This window comes from Chaetomium strumarium (assembly GCF_033439665.1).
Source record: "Chaetomium strumarium strain CBS 333.67 chromosome Unknown B0T15scaffold_7, whole genome shotgun sequence".
NCBI classification, from domain to species: domain Eukaryota; kingdom Fungi; phylum Ascomycota; class Sordariomycetes; order Sordariales; family Chaetomiaceae; genus Chaetomium; species Chaetomium strumarium.
This window is the reverse complement of record NW_026944435.1, coordinates 1,396,355-1,411,059: the sequence shown is the minus strand read 5'-3', so window position 1 is coordinate 1,411,059 and position 14,705 is coordinate 1,396,355. Positions and strand designations below refer to the sequence as shown.

At 57.0% G+C, this 14,705-nt stretch overlaps 6 protein-coding genes across 6 annotated transcripts; 3 read left to right on the top strand and 3 right to left on the bottom strand.

The window, feature by feature from the left end:
* Positions 1–185: 185 nt before the first annotated feature.
* B0T15DRAFT_301846 (armadillo-type protein) lies at positions 186–2,753 on the top strand. Its single transcript, XM_062863820.1, has 7 exons — positions 186–420; positions 483–591; positions 651–802; positions 872–1,363; positions 1,420–1,679; positions 1,740–2,178; positions 2,236–2,753. The coding sequence occupies exons 1-7, from the start codon at positions 355–357 to the stop codon at positions 2,593–2,595; spliced, it is 1,878 nt and encodes a 625-aa protein (XP_062718120.1). The 5' UTR covers positions 186–354; the 3' UTR covers positions 2,596–2,753.
* A 200-nt stretch (positions 2,754–2,953) lies between these two features.
* B0T15DRAFT_514385 (methyltransferase domain-containing protein) lies at positions 2,954–3,953 on the bottom strand (the record flags this gene model as incomplete). Its single annotated transcript, XM_062868115.1, has 2 exons — positions 2,954–3,770; positions 3,895–3,953. 2 exons carry the CDS (start codon positions 3,951–3,953, stop codon positions 2,954–2,956), a joined length of 876 nt encoding a protein of 291 aa, XP_062718119.1.
* Positions 3,954–4,733: 780 nt separating this feature from the next.
* B0T15DRAFT_403641 (uncharacterized protein) lies at positions 4,734–7,652 on the bottom strand (the record flags this gene model as incomplete). Its single annotated transcript, XM_062865217.1, has 2 exons — positions 4,734–5,857; positions 5,921–7,652. The coding sequence occupies 2 exons, from the start codon at positions 7,650–7,652 to the stop codon at positions 4,734–4,736; spliced, it is 2,856 nt and encodes a 951-aa protein (XP_062718118.1).
* A 3,356-nt stretch (positions 7,653–11,008) lies between these two features.
* On the top strand, positions 11,009–12,010 carry B0T15DRAFT_301686 (uncharacterized protein). Its single transcript, XM_062863819.1, has 3 exons — positions 11,009–11,365; positions 11,443–11,680; positions 11,768–12,010. The coding sequence occupies exons 1-3, from the start codon at positions 11,134–11,136 to the stop codon at positions 11,904–11,906; spliced, it is 609 nt and encodes a 202-aa protein (XP_062718117.1). The 5' UTR covers positions 11,009–11,133; the 3' UTR covers positions 11,907–12,010.
* A 438-nt stretch (positions 12,011–12,448) lies between these two features.
* B0T15DRAFT_496806 (zinc-finger domain-containing protein) lies at positions 12,449–13,185 on the bottom strand (the record flags this gene model as incomplete). Its single annotated transcript, XM_062867211.1, has 3 exons — positions 12,449–12,514; positions 12,588–12,755; positions 12,844–13,185. 3 exons carry the CDS (start codon positions 13,183–13,185, stop codon positions 12,449–12,451), a joined length of 576 nt encoding a protein of 191 aa, XP_062718116.1.
* A 426-nt stretch (positions 13,186–13,611) lies between these two features.
* B0T15DRAFT_514381 (uncharacterized protein) lies at positions 13,612–14,564 on the top strand (the record flags this gene model as incomplete). Its single annotated transcript, XM_062868114.1, has 2 exons — positions 13,612–14,151; positions 14,187–14,564. The coding sequence occupies 2 exons, from the start codon at positions 13,612–13,614 to the stop codon at positions 14,562–14,564; spliced, it is 918 nt and encodes a 305-aa protein (XP_062718115.1).
* Positions 14,565–14,705: the final 141 nt, after the last annotated feature.

Here is a 14,705-nt window from a genome sequence, read left to right as displayed (position 1 = left end):
GAGTTCCATCAACATACCGGACCGTTCGCTTTCTTGCTTGACACTTGCTAGCGTATGTCATGATTGCCGGCACTTTTGCTACAGCTCTACATTGAGACGACCTGTCGCGGCTGCCAGCGACGCTAAACCGAGGGGGAAACGAGCACTGCTCGTCTCATTAGGCCACTGCCCACTTGTGTGCAAAGGACGCCCGGTCGGCTCCCGCTTTCCCATTGCATCACATCCCGCACGCGATCCAGCCGCCCTGCCCAGCTCCCGCCCAAAAAGTCAGCCTTGATTCCACAGATACCGCAAAACACAACAACCCTTTCTGCGACACCCCATCCGCTCTCTCCTATTCTCCAGTCGCCCGCCATGGCTGACGCGACCAACACCAACGATGAGCTTTACCCCATCGCCGTCCTCATCGACGAGTTGAAGGTATGGCGGTGACGGAGCCCTTCCCGAGCACCTTTACGGCCCAACCATTAACACACCGTGAGCAGCACGACGATGTCTTGCTTCGACTCAATGCAATCCACCGATTGTCAACCATCGCTCTCGCCTTGGGCGCCGAACGCACCCGCGAGGAACTGATACCCTTCCTTGACGGTCAGCCTGCCCCGCCTCGCTTGGTATTGCCGTCCGTCGCTAACCTCTGCCGCCCACAGAGTCTGTCGAGGATGAGGATGAGGTTCTCGTCGCGTTGAGCGAGGAGCTGGGAAGCTTTATCGACTACGTCGGCGGTCCTCAGTGGGGTCACGTCCTGCTCTCCCCCCTCGAAAACCTTGCGGCTATAGAGGAGCCCGTCGTGCGGGATAAGGTATGCGCGACGCTGCAGTCGTGATGAAGGTGGTGAAGGGTTGGGGCTGGCTGACGCCCATTTCTGCAGGCTGTTGAGTCGCTGAACAAGATCTGCGGCGAGCTCTCCTCGGAGCAAGTGGAACAGTACTTCATCCCTCTGGCGATCCGCCTCTCGAAGGCCGACTGGTTTACTTCCAAAGTTTCCGGTTGCGGCCTGTACACGGCGCCGTATTCCAAAGTCTCGCCTCCTGTCCAAGCACAGCTCCGGCAGCAGTTTGGCCAGCTGGTCCACGATGATACGCCTATGGTTCGTCGCCAGGCTGCCACGAACCTGGCCAAATTCGTGAAGGAGATGCCTGCCGCCATTGTCGTTGAAGAGATGATTCCCATGTTCCAGCACCTTGTTCAGGACGACCAGGACAGCGTCCGGTTGCTTACTGTCGAGGTGCTGATTTCGATTGCAGAGGTCGTCCCTAAGGAGCAGCAGGCGAGTCACGGTGTCCTCCTGACATCTCTGCGCAGCTTAATAGAAGACAAGAGCTGGAGGGTTCGGTACATGATCGCCGACAGATTCGAGAAGGTCTGCTAGCTCAAAGCCGACCGGCTTATCGGATACAAAGCTAACTCAACCTGCAGATTGCGAAGGCTGTCGACGAGGAGGTTGTGGCAAGGGATCTGGTGCCCGCTTTCGTAAAACTGCTGAAGGACAACGAAGCCGAGGTGCGGACAGCCATTGCCGGCCAGATCCCTGGCTTCTGCGCACTTGTGGACCGAAACACCTTGCTCAACGAGATCATGGGCACCGTTGAGAATCTGGTGTCGGACACGTCCCAACACGTCCGTGCAGCCCTCGGGACACAGATCAGCGGCTTAGCCCCGATATTGGGCAAGCAAGAGTATGTCCGCCTTGTCAGGTGTTGTGGGGAGGCCGCTGACCGGTTATTGACGTTTGACAGGACTATCGATCACTTGTTGCCCATGTTCCTCCAGATGCTGAAGGACGAGTTCCCCGAGGTCCGCCTCCACATCATCTCCAAACTGGAGTTGGTAAATCAAGTCATTGGCATCGACTTGCTTGCGCAGTCCCTACTGCCTGCCATCGTCCAACTCGCCGAGGACAAGCAATGGCGTGTACGGCTAGCTATTATCGGCCACATGCCCCTCCTCGCCAGCCAGCTTGGCGTTAAGTTCTTCGACGAGAAGCTCAGTCAGCTATGCATGGGCTGGCTCGGCGACACCGTCTTCTCCATCCGTGAGGCAGCGACCCACAATCTCAAAAAGCTTACCGAGGTTTTCGGTGTCGAGTGGGCCAGCGAGGCCATCATCCCAAAGGTTATGGCGATGGGAGGCCACCCTAACTATCTTTACAGGATGACAACGTGCTTCGCAATCTCGGTGAGATACGGACTACTGCATAGCAAAGCTGACTTCTGTGACTGACGAGATACGCAGACATTATCCAGCGTCGTGACCATGGATGTTATCTCCAAGTCGATTCTCCCCATGCTGGAGAAGCTAACGAACGACGACATCCCGAACATCCGGTTCAATGTCGCGAAGACATACCAGGCCCTGATTGGCGTGCTGCGGCGGCTGCCGGACCAAGGGACCATCTATACCCTCGAGCAGGCCGGGACGCCGTTCACGGCGTCTCCAAGAGGGCAGCAACTGATTGACGAGCGGATCATGCCCAGCTTGGAGAAGCTTCAGAAGGACGATGATGTGGACGTGCGATATTTTGCGACCATGGCGGCAGCTGCGGCGACGGGAGCGGCCCCAGGTGGTGGAGAGCCCATGAACACATCACCATAGAAGAGAGAGTCTTAATGAAGCAATCCAGTTGGTTCCCGTCCTTTCGCGCCTGAGACCGGTCTGGGTTGCTCTCTGCATTTTCCTCCGCCATCTCTATTTCGCTAGATGTTGCCTCGAATTTATATCGTACAGTCCGGGCTGGCTGCGTGGTTATCTGCTCATAGACCAAGGACGGCGATCGGTTGGGAAGCTATGCGCGTCAACCAGCGTTATCTGGGGGGCCAGGGCAAAATGCCGGTTCGCATTAGGTAGAGATCTACCAGACAATACGAAGCGTACCACAACCACGAAATGTATTTTCTCTTTCTGCGAGCCGTTAGGTATCCAATTCCTTTCCGCTACCGCTTTCAGACAACCCCTAAGCTAGGATCTTCTCAAAGCACAAGGTACTAATCGTCTGGCCCTTGACGCCGCCAAAGCTGAAGCTGGGGTACTCTATCCTCCCAGCAAGTCTCAGCCTCGCCCCGGTCTCGGGTAGCGCCTCGGTCTTGGTCTCAAACCAGTCCCGCAGCTCCTTCTCGGTCCAGTTGCAGCTCGTGACAACGAATATCCCGCCCGTCCGGAGCAGCTGCAGCACCCGCTCCCCGTACCCTTCGCAAACCCGCCGCCCCTGCGTGTCACGCTCCCCCGACAGGCTCACCGCGTCGAAGGTGCCTTTGTCGAGGACTATATCCCACCCTGCTGCTGCTGCGCTATTCCCCCCTTCTCCCTCCTTGTCTTGTGTCATCGCCGCCGCCGCTGCTGGTGGTGGTGGTGGTGGTGGTGGTGGTGTCGTTGCGCGGACATCGTCGAGCGCACCGCGGAGCACATCCCAGACTCTGAACTCGACCACCCTCTCTTCCGCCTCCCCTTCTTCCTCCCGCAGCACGCCCCTCGAGACGCCCACGCGCTGCGCCAGCTCCACGCTCCGCTCGCTGTAGTCCACGCCCAGCAAGCGGCCGTTCCACCCGGCGTCGCGCAGCGCAAACAGCAAGCTGCCGTTGCCGCAGCCGAGGTCGAGCACGGCGGCGGACTCGCGGTCGAGATTGAATCCTAGCTCGCTGCTGGTGATGTTGTTGTTCTCCAGGAACTCGACAATCTTGTGCTCGGCGTCCGAGTCGTCGAACCAGACTGTCCCTTCGTCGGCTGGGTTCTCGGCGTGGTTGGTGAGTTCCTTTTCGTAGAGCGTGTCCCAGCTGGAGAGGATGGGTTTAGTTAGTGTGCGTCTATAGAATGGGGGAACAAGGGGAGGTGAGATTTGGGGGGGGGGGGGGGGGGGGGGGGGGGAGAAAGTATGGGGTAGGGAAGAAGAGAACTCACTATTCCTTTGTGCCGAGGTCGGAAGGGTCGAGGTGCGCTGGGGTAGCTGAATCGGCCATGTTTATTACGGCTTTGAATCTGCGTTGAAGCGAGGGAGGGTGGGGGATTGCTTGGTCTTTACAAGGCAGAGTCGAATGCTGATCGTACCTAGGTGGTCTCGAATTCGAGAATCCAGACTTGAGTTTAGTAGTACTGCCACCATGGCGGGGTGAATGCAATGGAGGGGCAGCTTTGCGAACAAAGGAGGAAAGCGGTGTGCAGATAAGAGCTTTCAGTCCTCCACAATCGTCAAGATAGGAGGTATACCAGCACATAAAGCCACCCAACCTACCCGTACCTAGGCAGGGTAAGTACGGTATGCTATGTACTTCAGCCAGATACCAATTAGCCGTCCGAGCCATCGGTCATCGCAAGATACCCAGGGTATACAGGCATGCACAGCATAGACAAGAAATTATCCGCCCCCCATCGCAGGAGGTATATCATCCAGTCGTCAGCAAGAAGCGAGGGAACTACCCAGAGCTCGTCCAAAAAACTCCACCTCTCTTCAGACCGTTCTCCGTCCTCGAACTTTCTGCCAGTTGGTAGTCCGTTCCAACCGGATACCATCAACACACATTCCATGTTCTTTCTTCACATCATAGCCAGCGGCCCCCATAACCCCCATCCCGCCACCCATTTTCCCGAGGCCTTCCAAGCTTGCCAGGCCCTCCTCCTGTCATCCTTCCGCCAGAACCATGCGCATACCGGCTCCTAGACAGAAAAGAAAGGTAAATGCCCAGCCTGCCGATAATCATTTATAGCGACCCTTACCCGGAAATCAAAATCAAGAGCCCAAATTAGCCCAGCGTCCAGACCGGCGCCTTAACCAGCACCTGCCTGCCGCGAACCTCGACGGCTACGAATCCGGCAAAGCGCACCTTGCCCGGGTCCTTGGTTGGTGGAGGAGCTCCTTGAGTGTTGTTACCGTCAGCAATGCTGCCTTTCCTGCTGCCGGGCGCGCTTCCGCCGCCGCCGCCACCCGCCCCCAGAACGTTCAACATACCCGATCTCAACTTGTCCCCGCGCCGATCCTTACCACCGCCGCCGCCGTCTTTGTTGGGTCCTTCATTCTTACCTCCAGAGCCAGTAGTTCCGCCGCCACCGCCACTATCGTCTCCGGCACCCTCTTCGCTGGCGTCCGAGGGCCGGTTCTCCAGCGCCGGCAGGCCCGTCTTCTCCACCTCCATCAGCTCCGGCTGGATCGGTGACTCGGGTAAGGGGTAAATGATGGCCACGTCGCGGCTCTCGAGCGGAAGGTTACTAGCGATGCCGACAGCGAGTTCGACGATCATGCTCGCGCTGCCGTCGACGCCGGCGGGGGGCGGATCGGTCAGGTGCTGGAAGAGACAGGCAGTCAGATTGCTCGTGGCGCGCCGCGTGAAGTCGTTCCTGTGGTTGACACTGTCGTTGCTCCGGAGCACATCTTGCAGACCCTCAAGCGTGGCCATGCGCCAGCTCACCACCTTGCTTGTCAAGGCGTCAAACTCCTCCTGGCTGCTCATCGTATAGCTAAAGTGCCTAATGTTATGCTCAATAACCTTCAGCTGCCTGCTAAGTTCCGGTTCCAGGCCCGGGTGGAAGCATCGGTTAAAGATCTCTTCTACGATCCAACGCGTGATGACAGCTCGGCCGACGGCTGTCATCTCTTGCTTGCCCGTCTTGAGAGCGTCGGCGCTCACGAAGCGATCTAGCCACGATGGCAGCGTTTTCCAGTCCTTGCGAATATTGAATGATAGGTTGTTAATGGCGCCATTGAGCCGGTTGAAGCGCGTTGTATACTCGTTGTCGTCGAGCGACGTTCGGCTCTGCGACATGCGCTGGTTGGCCACGGCGTTTTGAAGTTGCTCTACCTGGTTATTCAATTGCTCAATCTCCTTTTTGTTTTCGAAATAGAGCCGCTTGACATTTTTGTATTTGGTCACTTTGGAACTTAGGTCAGCCGGGTTGTGCACGGAGGTTGCAAACGGGTTGCGAAATATCATACAAAGATCCTTAAATGCCTTCTCGGGGTCCTCGCCGGCCCGACCTTCGCTAGAGGGAGGCTGCGGACTGTTGCGCCCTTGGACGTCTCCCTGGCCTTCGAACTGCTGGCTCGAATTCGGCACGTTGCTGGCGCGGAAGTTTGGGTTGGGTTGCCCCGCGTTCGGCGGCTGTGGTAAAGGGTTCATGTTGGCCTGCTGGCTCTGCCGATAGTTGGGAGGGGGGCCCTGCGGGGGCACGACTTGGTCGCGCATCTTCTCTGCGTCCTGCGATCTCCGTGCGGGGGGCGGCCCGCCGGGAGGTGGGGCCATGGTTTGCTGCTGCGGGGCCTGAGCTTGGGCACCGGGCGGCGGGTTCTGCCGTCCGGGATGATCCTGTGGTGCTTGCGTCGGGTAGTTAACAGCAGGCGATGTCTGCGCCGTTTGTGTTGGGAGGCTAGTGGCAGAACGCTGGTCCGAGTCTGTGACTGGCGACTCGTGCGACAGCTGAGACACGGTCTCGGGGTTTTGTTGCTGCGGGTTGACAAGATGGCCCGAGAAATGGTGCTGGTTGCCGCCCTGGTACTGTGCCTGCTGCTGGTTTGTGAACTGGTACTGCGGCGGCGGCTGTTGATGGGAGGGCGTGTCAGAAATGGCCTGGCCGTACTGCTGGTGCTGCAATTGGGGCGGCAGCGATTGGACGTGGGCCCGGTGTTGCCTGTATCCTGTGTCCTCAGTTGGGTACGGCGACGTCTCTGCGTCCGAAGGGGGAATGGACCGGATCGTGGGGCGGCTTATGTCCTGAGAATTCTGCAGTCGCAACTCTTGGTCAGAACGGTCAATTGCGTGCGACTCGTGGAATTCTCCTACGCCTTGCAGAGTGGATGGCTGGGTAGCGGCGGGCTGATTCTGCCAGTTGAGCTGCTCCTGCTGGTCAAGCGAGACCTGAGAGACACCAGTCCGGATGGTCGGAGGATATGTCGCCGGAGGGAGGCTGATGCGTTTGGAGTTCCTGCGGGTTGGATCTGCACCAGTGTTGTACGAGTTCTGCTGCGGCTGGGGTGCGAAGTCCTGGCCGCGAGGGTTGAGAAAATTCAACAGCCGCCGCGTAGACTGCTTGGTTTTCGAGGTCGTGGGTTGTTGGACTTGCTGCTGCTGCTGCTGCTGAGCGTAGACCAGCTGCTGGGGAACACCGAGAATAGGCGACGAGATGTTCTGGTGGCCAGGAGCTGAAAGATCCTCAACAGAGGAAGATCCTGGCGGTAGCTGTGGTTGATGCTGGAGCTGCTGTTGTTGGAGATGCAATTGGGTTGAGGTGGGGGAGGGCTGGGTGTAGCGGTGCGAATGGGACTGGGAACGCGTCACTTGGTCGGCGAAGTCGTGCTGCTGCTCGCGCTGGCGCGAGTCAAAAACACCTGACACGCTGTTGGAGTGCTGCAACTGCGCCGGAAGGGCGGCGGAATTGGGCCCGCCGGCAGTGGCACCGGTGCCGTAGATATTGACGAGGTGTGGTGACGGTTGAGGGGGTTGCGCTGTGTGATTGCCGTCGGGCTGAAAGGATTCGCTGGAGCTGAAGGCCGGGTTGGGCGAGGCTGAGGGTGGGTTTGCAGCGCCGGCACCCGCACTCGAGGGGTGCGCACCAACTGACGCGGGCACCGAAGAAGCAGCGGCAGCTGTCGAATCCTCGGCACCCGTCGGTCCAACGAGATTGTGCTGAGAGCGGTTGTTCTTTCCAGCCCAATGGAGCCTGGACGGCATTATTGCGTCCGTGGATTTAGGATGCTGCTCTTCGGAGGCAGTCGCTGCTGCGACCGGACAGTGAAGTGCGAGCGCCGTCCCTCGTGCGACGGAGGGTCTTGCGCTGGAAGTTGCCTTTCAGGGGCCAGGACGGGCCTGCGGGACGGCGGCGGACGTGCGGGGGAGCCTGGAGAAGCAGAGACAGGAAAGCGTTTAAAAAAGAGCGCAGGCCACACAGGTCAATCGTGGTCCAAACAGCCAAGCGAAACGAAGCAACTGACGGGCAACGCAGGGGAGCAGCGCACAACCAAGGGTCGCAAACAACAGCGGCCTAGGTACGCCCAGCACCAGCGGGTCACCGGCTCCAAAGCTGCGAAGAAGCAAACCGTCGGCGCGCAACGGACGTTAGCGACTGGAACAGGCGCCTGGGTCGTGTGGAGGAGAGATGAGACGAAATCGCATGGAGGATGCCAATGTGCAGCATGCTGGGGGCTGTTTTGTCAACCTGCCCCTCACCAAAGGCAGGGGGCTCTCGGCAAGGGTCCAGTGGCCTGGCAAGGCAGCAGACAGGGGTCAGGGGCGGGACGACGACGACGATATCACTTCCGTCGAGAGCTTGTTGGGGCTGTGCTCTGCACATATCAGGAGCATCACCCAAGTCTATACACTATCGCTACCTATCGAGGTCGTGTTATCACTAGAGCTGAGTGCAAGGGAACCGAAGGCTCCATACATGCACTCTCCTTCTCTCGGTTCCCTATATGGGGAAAGGGAACTCAACGCGGCTCCTTGAAGCTTGAAAAATGATCCATGGAGCATAGCGGGGATCTGACGGCTGGGGAACAGAGGCTCAGGACCAACAAAGGAGATCTACCATACGAAGACTCAAGCTTTGCGTTTGGTGCTGACAGGACAGATACGGACCCGACTGAGCCCGGCTCACTTTGATCGTCGGGAGAAGTGGGGTTTCCTTGTTTCGATGGACGAACGACCATTGAAAAGATGACGCCGCCTTCAAGACGGCAGCATGCAGTCCATTCCCGGTTTTGACTGGGCAATGCTGGATGCTGCCCAAGTTGAGCGTATCGATACGCCCGTGATTATTATCTGATCGATGAAACCGGGCCTCTCTGAATGCCTTATTAGTAAAAGCTGTCATCGAATTCTTCTAGGCGCATCGAGAGTTATAAGATATTACTAGCTATGGCAGTTCCAGGGGCTGTTGACCGTATCGGTAGCATCGCATCTGATGCCCCAACAGAATCTCTCCGCATGAGCCCCCCACCTTCAGCCCTGGTGAGTTATCACCCCGCTTGCGTCGCACAACTTGGCTGCCAAGTACCTACATATATCACGATGTGACGAGTGCACCACTGCGGCAACTCACCTGCTGCAAATTTACCTACGGTGGGAACTCTATATCAAAGATTCGCTCCTATTAGAGATGTTCCTCGACCAGGCAGCTCAAAGGGCTAGCCACCAGACAGGAGGACAAGCTAAAGCTCGCCAGGGACAGTCTGGTTTCGCAGATCATTCCCCGTTTGGCCAGTGGGATAACGGTATGTGGATCTGGTCCTTCGAACCTGAAATCCTAGGCGCTTTTTGCAGCTAAGAATAGCAGCGGCTAACGTTGGCAATGGGCCAGGGCCCAAGCTCCAACTTCCGGTCGACTTTCCTGGTAATGAGTGCTGAATGCAAGCAGCAGCACCATGGCTATCAGCTCTAGTCGACATCAAGGATTACAATACAGCTGATAGCACTGAATGCTACGCTACATGAATCTGGGCAAACTAAACAGGTTTTTCTTAATATCTGGCGGGACGAAAACCGATTTCTGTGCGTTGGATTGACATTTCTCAGGGACGCACAATCCTATAGACAGCGGTGTATCCTTGGTTCAGATCAGTGCAACACTGCAACTGCGTGGCATGGGCTCTGACGAGCCATTTTGTTCTCTGTTCCTGGCAATTCGTGAGCCATCGAGATGGGGGCCGATGGACACAGTACGTACAAGCCTTAGTCGAAATACTGCGATGATACGACCGGCATGTCTTCCAAGTCGATGAGATGACCGTCTCTGGAGCTCTCCTCCTCCTCGTTCGACAGACTCCCGGTACCGCCGTGTTACATCGTCTATGTGGACACTTGAGCGTGCACCACCATTGCGCAAGGCATATGGAAACCACAAGTGACTCGAGCTTGTCAGTTGTCAGATGCTGGGCGGCAAGACCGGCCAGATTACTTATCAAAGGCCCCGACTCAGGAAGTTGTCCGCAGTCAATACCGCTTCGGAATGCAGTTCAGTTGGAAGAAGTCTAGCTTTGTCCGTCATGTCCTGGAGCACCTCCCGGGTTGAAGCAACGCGGAATGGCCGCTCTCTATCGTGTTATCACAGTTTACCGTCGCACACTGATAGTCGCTGCCTTGTCGTCTGGAGAACCTTTCGGGCTCGTAACGGCCAACGAGGCTTCCATTCCAATCTCCGCATCTGATTCAGCGATTACAAGACAACGGGGAGGGTAGCCCAACCGGCATGGTTGAACCAGATGAGTGCGAACTTCACTTGGCTTGCCAGAAATCGTCTTTCCATACGACACCCTCGGTCACTGCCCCTGATATGGGCCCTTTCTGGCGGTGCTTGTATCACATATCTGGCCTGGTGGATACACCTCTAGGGGTCTCCTAGAATCTAAACCACACCGAGGGTGTCAGTGTGGCAACTTGCTGGCCAGAGCAAGGATAGACCAGTATGTCACTTACCTGTACGGCACAAATTGGGCAGCAGGAAGGAAGCACAGCGACGATATGTCTCGGATTGTCACCTTGAGTCACTGTCCCTGTGCTTGCCATCACGAGGCCACAAGCAACAGCTGCGTGGCGATATTGCGGCCAGCTCGGGATGTCTAAACAGGTGTTGGAGTGTGCCACAGCAAGCAACCCCCAGGCGATATCACAGGAAGTGGTAGTTGGGATAGGCAAATGCCTACCAAGTGTGCGTGGACAATGACGCCCGTGGCATACGTAGGTCGTTGCGGTCATAGCTTCGTTGAGACATGAATGGTCGAGCCGAGGCAGTTCTGTGGACACGAGTCTATGTTGGTGCTTGTCTGGTACAGACTGACCGAGCTGGTCCAACTCGTCGCCGAGAAGCCTAGTCGTGTTCTGTCAATATCTTCGGGCACACTAGTGTTATCGTCCCAGATGAGCCAGCTTGGGCTGCTAGGGAACGAAGTATCTGAAGTCTGGACTCACTGTCCGTGCACCGTACCTTGAACAGAATCCCTCGTCTCACACCCGTGCACGGTTTCAACTTGGCTTGTGGAAGTTCCACGATTAGACAGCTGTCGGTACTGCTGTTACAATTCCGCGATGATGCGGAATCCCGCAGCCCGAGTCTCAAGTATAACATGTTCCGCTCCCTCTCCCTTGCCTCGTCCTTGCCCGTCAAGCAGGCCCAACCCGGTGCTCCAGCAGCAGAGTCGCCCTCCGTGTGCCCAACACGATGCCGTCAGCCTCTCACATCCTCTCCATGCTGGGCCTCGTGGCCTTGCCGCTGGTAAACTCTTTGCCGAACCATCTTGAAGCCCTACTCCACGAACCTGGTATTACGAACCGAAACCGCGCTCAAGTTATGGATGTGTCCATGTTGAACTTTGCGCCCTGGAACATCACCGATCTCCATATCCTCTGCAACCGGCCCAATACAACAGCCGATTACACGTGCAATCTCACATGTAAGACACTGCCCCTTCCAGACAGGGATACAGCAGCGTGAGAGAACATTCAGAGAAACTGACCGTTGTTGTCAAAGACCACGTGTTCGACCCAAATTCGGTGAGGGAAAACAAGCTCACCTCCGGCGACTGCCAAATAGACTGGTCCTGGGACGGCCACACCCACCACAACGCCGACGGCGACGGCAGCAATCCAGTGGTTGGCTACCGGCCCTGCGTCAACGACCAACGGACCTTCATCAAGTCGTCCGTGGTCAACTTCTGGCATCCCGGCAACTTCACCATCGAGGTTGTCCACCACTACCATGACAATGAGTAAGTTTGAGGAAAGGTGGCGGAATATTAATTGGCTTCCTTCCCTTGAGAAATAGCTCCGGCTGACGTTTCCTGACTGATCCATAGGAACTTTACGTATCCCTGGGACTATCCGACCACTTTTGCCCATGCAGACATTCTCATCTGCGAAGAGCAGGCTCTCCAGAATACGATGGAGCATCGTTTGCCTAGCATCGATGCCCCTGTTGTGGGGTGTCTCGACTGAGACGTGAAGGCGGATCTGCTGTTGAGTGGTACGGGTTTTCTGTTAGCCTTGGTCTGCGTAAGTGGTGTTGGCCGTCTCATACTGAGCGAGGAAAGCTGCGGTGGGAGGAGAGTGCCTTGAACGATGTACTAGCTGTCTAATACAGTGTTGGCCGAGAACCGGAAGATGAAGTGGAACGAACAACACGCTTGAGATCTTCTCCACCGTCTACCCGTGACAGCCCTGACGAGATAAGATTGTCACTCTTTGTAAGGCACGAGCTAGTAATCTTATCAAAGAACATGGGTACCGTTGCGGCCAGTTAGTCCGGAGAAGGTTACCGTTCAGAACCCGGCCACAGCCTCTGGGGAGACCCAGATCTGCATCGTTAAAGCGATCATCGGCCTGCCTCTGCATCTGGCCAGCCTTTAGCCACATTTTGCACACTCGTAGGGGTCTCAATGTGACGAAAACATCATGAGACAGCATGCATCTATTGGCCCAGTTACATATGTACAATTCGGGTAACCCAATCTCACCGTTCAACCCCTCACCATCCCATCCTACGCGGAGAGCGGATACGATGTCTCCGGCAGGGATTCGAGGTGTTCTCTGTGATGTTCGTTTGCCTGCAGTTGTCCACAGAATTAGCTCCCGGTGCTTGCGCCTCCTCTCACGCAAAAGAACCGTAGGTAGACCTACGAAAGGCAGCCCGCAGTAGTTGCACGTCGCGATCTCGGGCTTGTCCGTGTTGATGTAAATCTTGGGGTGTCCGGTCGGCCCACCGCCTCCGTCGCAGGCCACGATCCGGTCGTGCGTCCACCGCACGGGCTGCTGGTGGATGAGCTCGATAGCGGCGTACGGCCGGGGCTGTTTCGGTGTTAGAGAAGTAGTCCCGATGAGTATGCCGTCATTTCTTTCCCCTCTCCCTTCTCGAATCCTTGGCGGGGAAACCCACCTGCAGCTCGAAATCAGTCTGCTCGAACCTGGGTCCCGTCATGGCCACGGAGCGCGGCCGCTGGCTGCGGGACCAGACCTCGGCGCGGTTCGGCGCCTGCACGACGGCTATCGGGTCTGGGCCCTTGGTCTCTTGCGGCGCCGTCTGGGTGTTGGCGGTTGTCGTCGTTGTCGTCGCCTCTGGCATCGCGGGCGACGCAGTCGAGTCAGCGGGGGTTTTCGAGGCAGCTGGGGACTCGATCAATTGGCGCGATGTCATGCTGAATACCGCTGCCTGCTTCTTCGACAGATGTCGCGGCAGCCCGCGAGCTGCGGCTGCTACCCGCAATCGCGTGGCGTACATTGTGGTTGGAAATTGAGTTGCGGTTCGATGGCTTCGGACCGGGACCCGGAGGTGAACGTCAGTTCGGTTGTCAATCGAGGTTCCTTGCCAGAGCGTCTGAGGTGTGGACTGCGCGGCTGATTCTCGGGCCACTGCGATGCAAGGGCAGCACGGACCACCAGACACCGCAGATTCTGATTGGCGAGTGCTATACGTACAGTGGTATGTGCACTCATCGTCGATAAGCTCGACTACTGTGTAGGTCCGTACCTTTTTTTCTTAACTTTATCGGCTCAACTGTTTCTGCGTACCTAAATGTTGAGCGACGAAGCGACTTGAAGGCAGTGTATTGGCATTTTGCGCCAACGATTAACTAACACAGATTCCTAATAATACAGAGGGCTGAGGTACCAAATCCATTTACGAAACTTCTACACAGCGACAACCATGCCGCCGAAAACAGCAGCGGCACCGCCCCCAATGGCGAAGCAATCAACACCAAAGACGATGTCTTCTCGTCTCATGACGATGAAGTTCATGCAGAGAGGCGCAGCGGTAGCGGCGGCGGCAGCGGCGGCGGGCACTCCGGAAGCTGGCTCGCCCGTGACCCCAAGGACTGACGATGGCTCTGCCAAGCGACGGAAGGTTGCCCACAGCCCATCGGCAGCCAGCTCGCCAGCGACACCACTCTATGACCAAAAAGCAATTCAAGCTGCGATTGAGGAGGAAGAAAAGAAGCGCAAGGCGGCCATAGAAAAACGGGCAGCCGAGCTGGGTGATTCGCACTGGGTGCTTCAAGGCGCGTTGACACTGCCGAAAACCGGCCCTCGCGCGCTCCTGGACGTTGTTCCAGTCGGCTTTGCGCAGATCGACTCCGCAGGCACGTCGGGAGAGGCTGACGACCCGTTCGACATGGGCAGTATGCCTGTCCAGCCCCAGATCAAGAGATTCAACATGAAGAAATCAAAGGCATGTCTACGAAGAAGAGTCGTTGTTCAAGCGATTACTGACCAATCCACTAGGTTACCAAGGCAGCGGGCGACAGAAGCAGCAGCAGTGGCTCTGATTCTGACTCCGACTCCGGCTCTGAGGAAGACTCTGGAGATGAGCGCTCGCCGGTCTCAACCGGAGAGCCCGGCCGGGGCCGGCGGATTACCCTGGCCGACGAAGAGCGGAAGCGGGCCAGATCCAGTGTGTCTCGCAGAAGAGAAGAAGAACGGAGGAAGGCGCAGCAGCTTGCCGGAAAGCGGCGGAAGAAAGAGATCAAGTTGAACAAACTGACCTCGATATCTTCGGCAGGCGGGCAGGATTTTGGCCGGCCCTCTTCAACAACCTTTTCCTGCCACGGCTGTGGGAAAACCGGTCACAAAGTTGCCGATTGCCCGAAGAAACGGCGCTAAGGGGCGGCATTGCTGGTGTTGGTGTCCTCCTATTGTGATCTTCTCTCGACTGACCATCCTTCTATGCCTGGTTGTTCCGTTACCTAGGCCATGCTCCAAGTGGGTTTGACATAATGGGCTGGCGTTCAGTGAATACAGCCT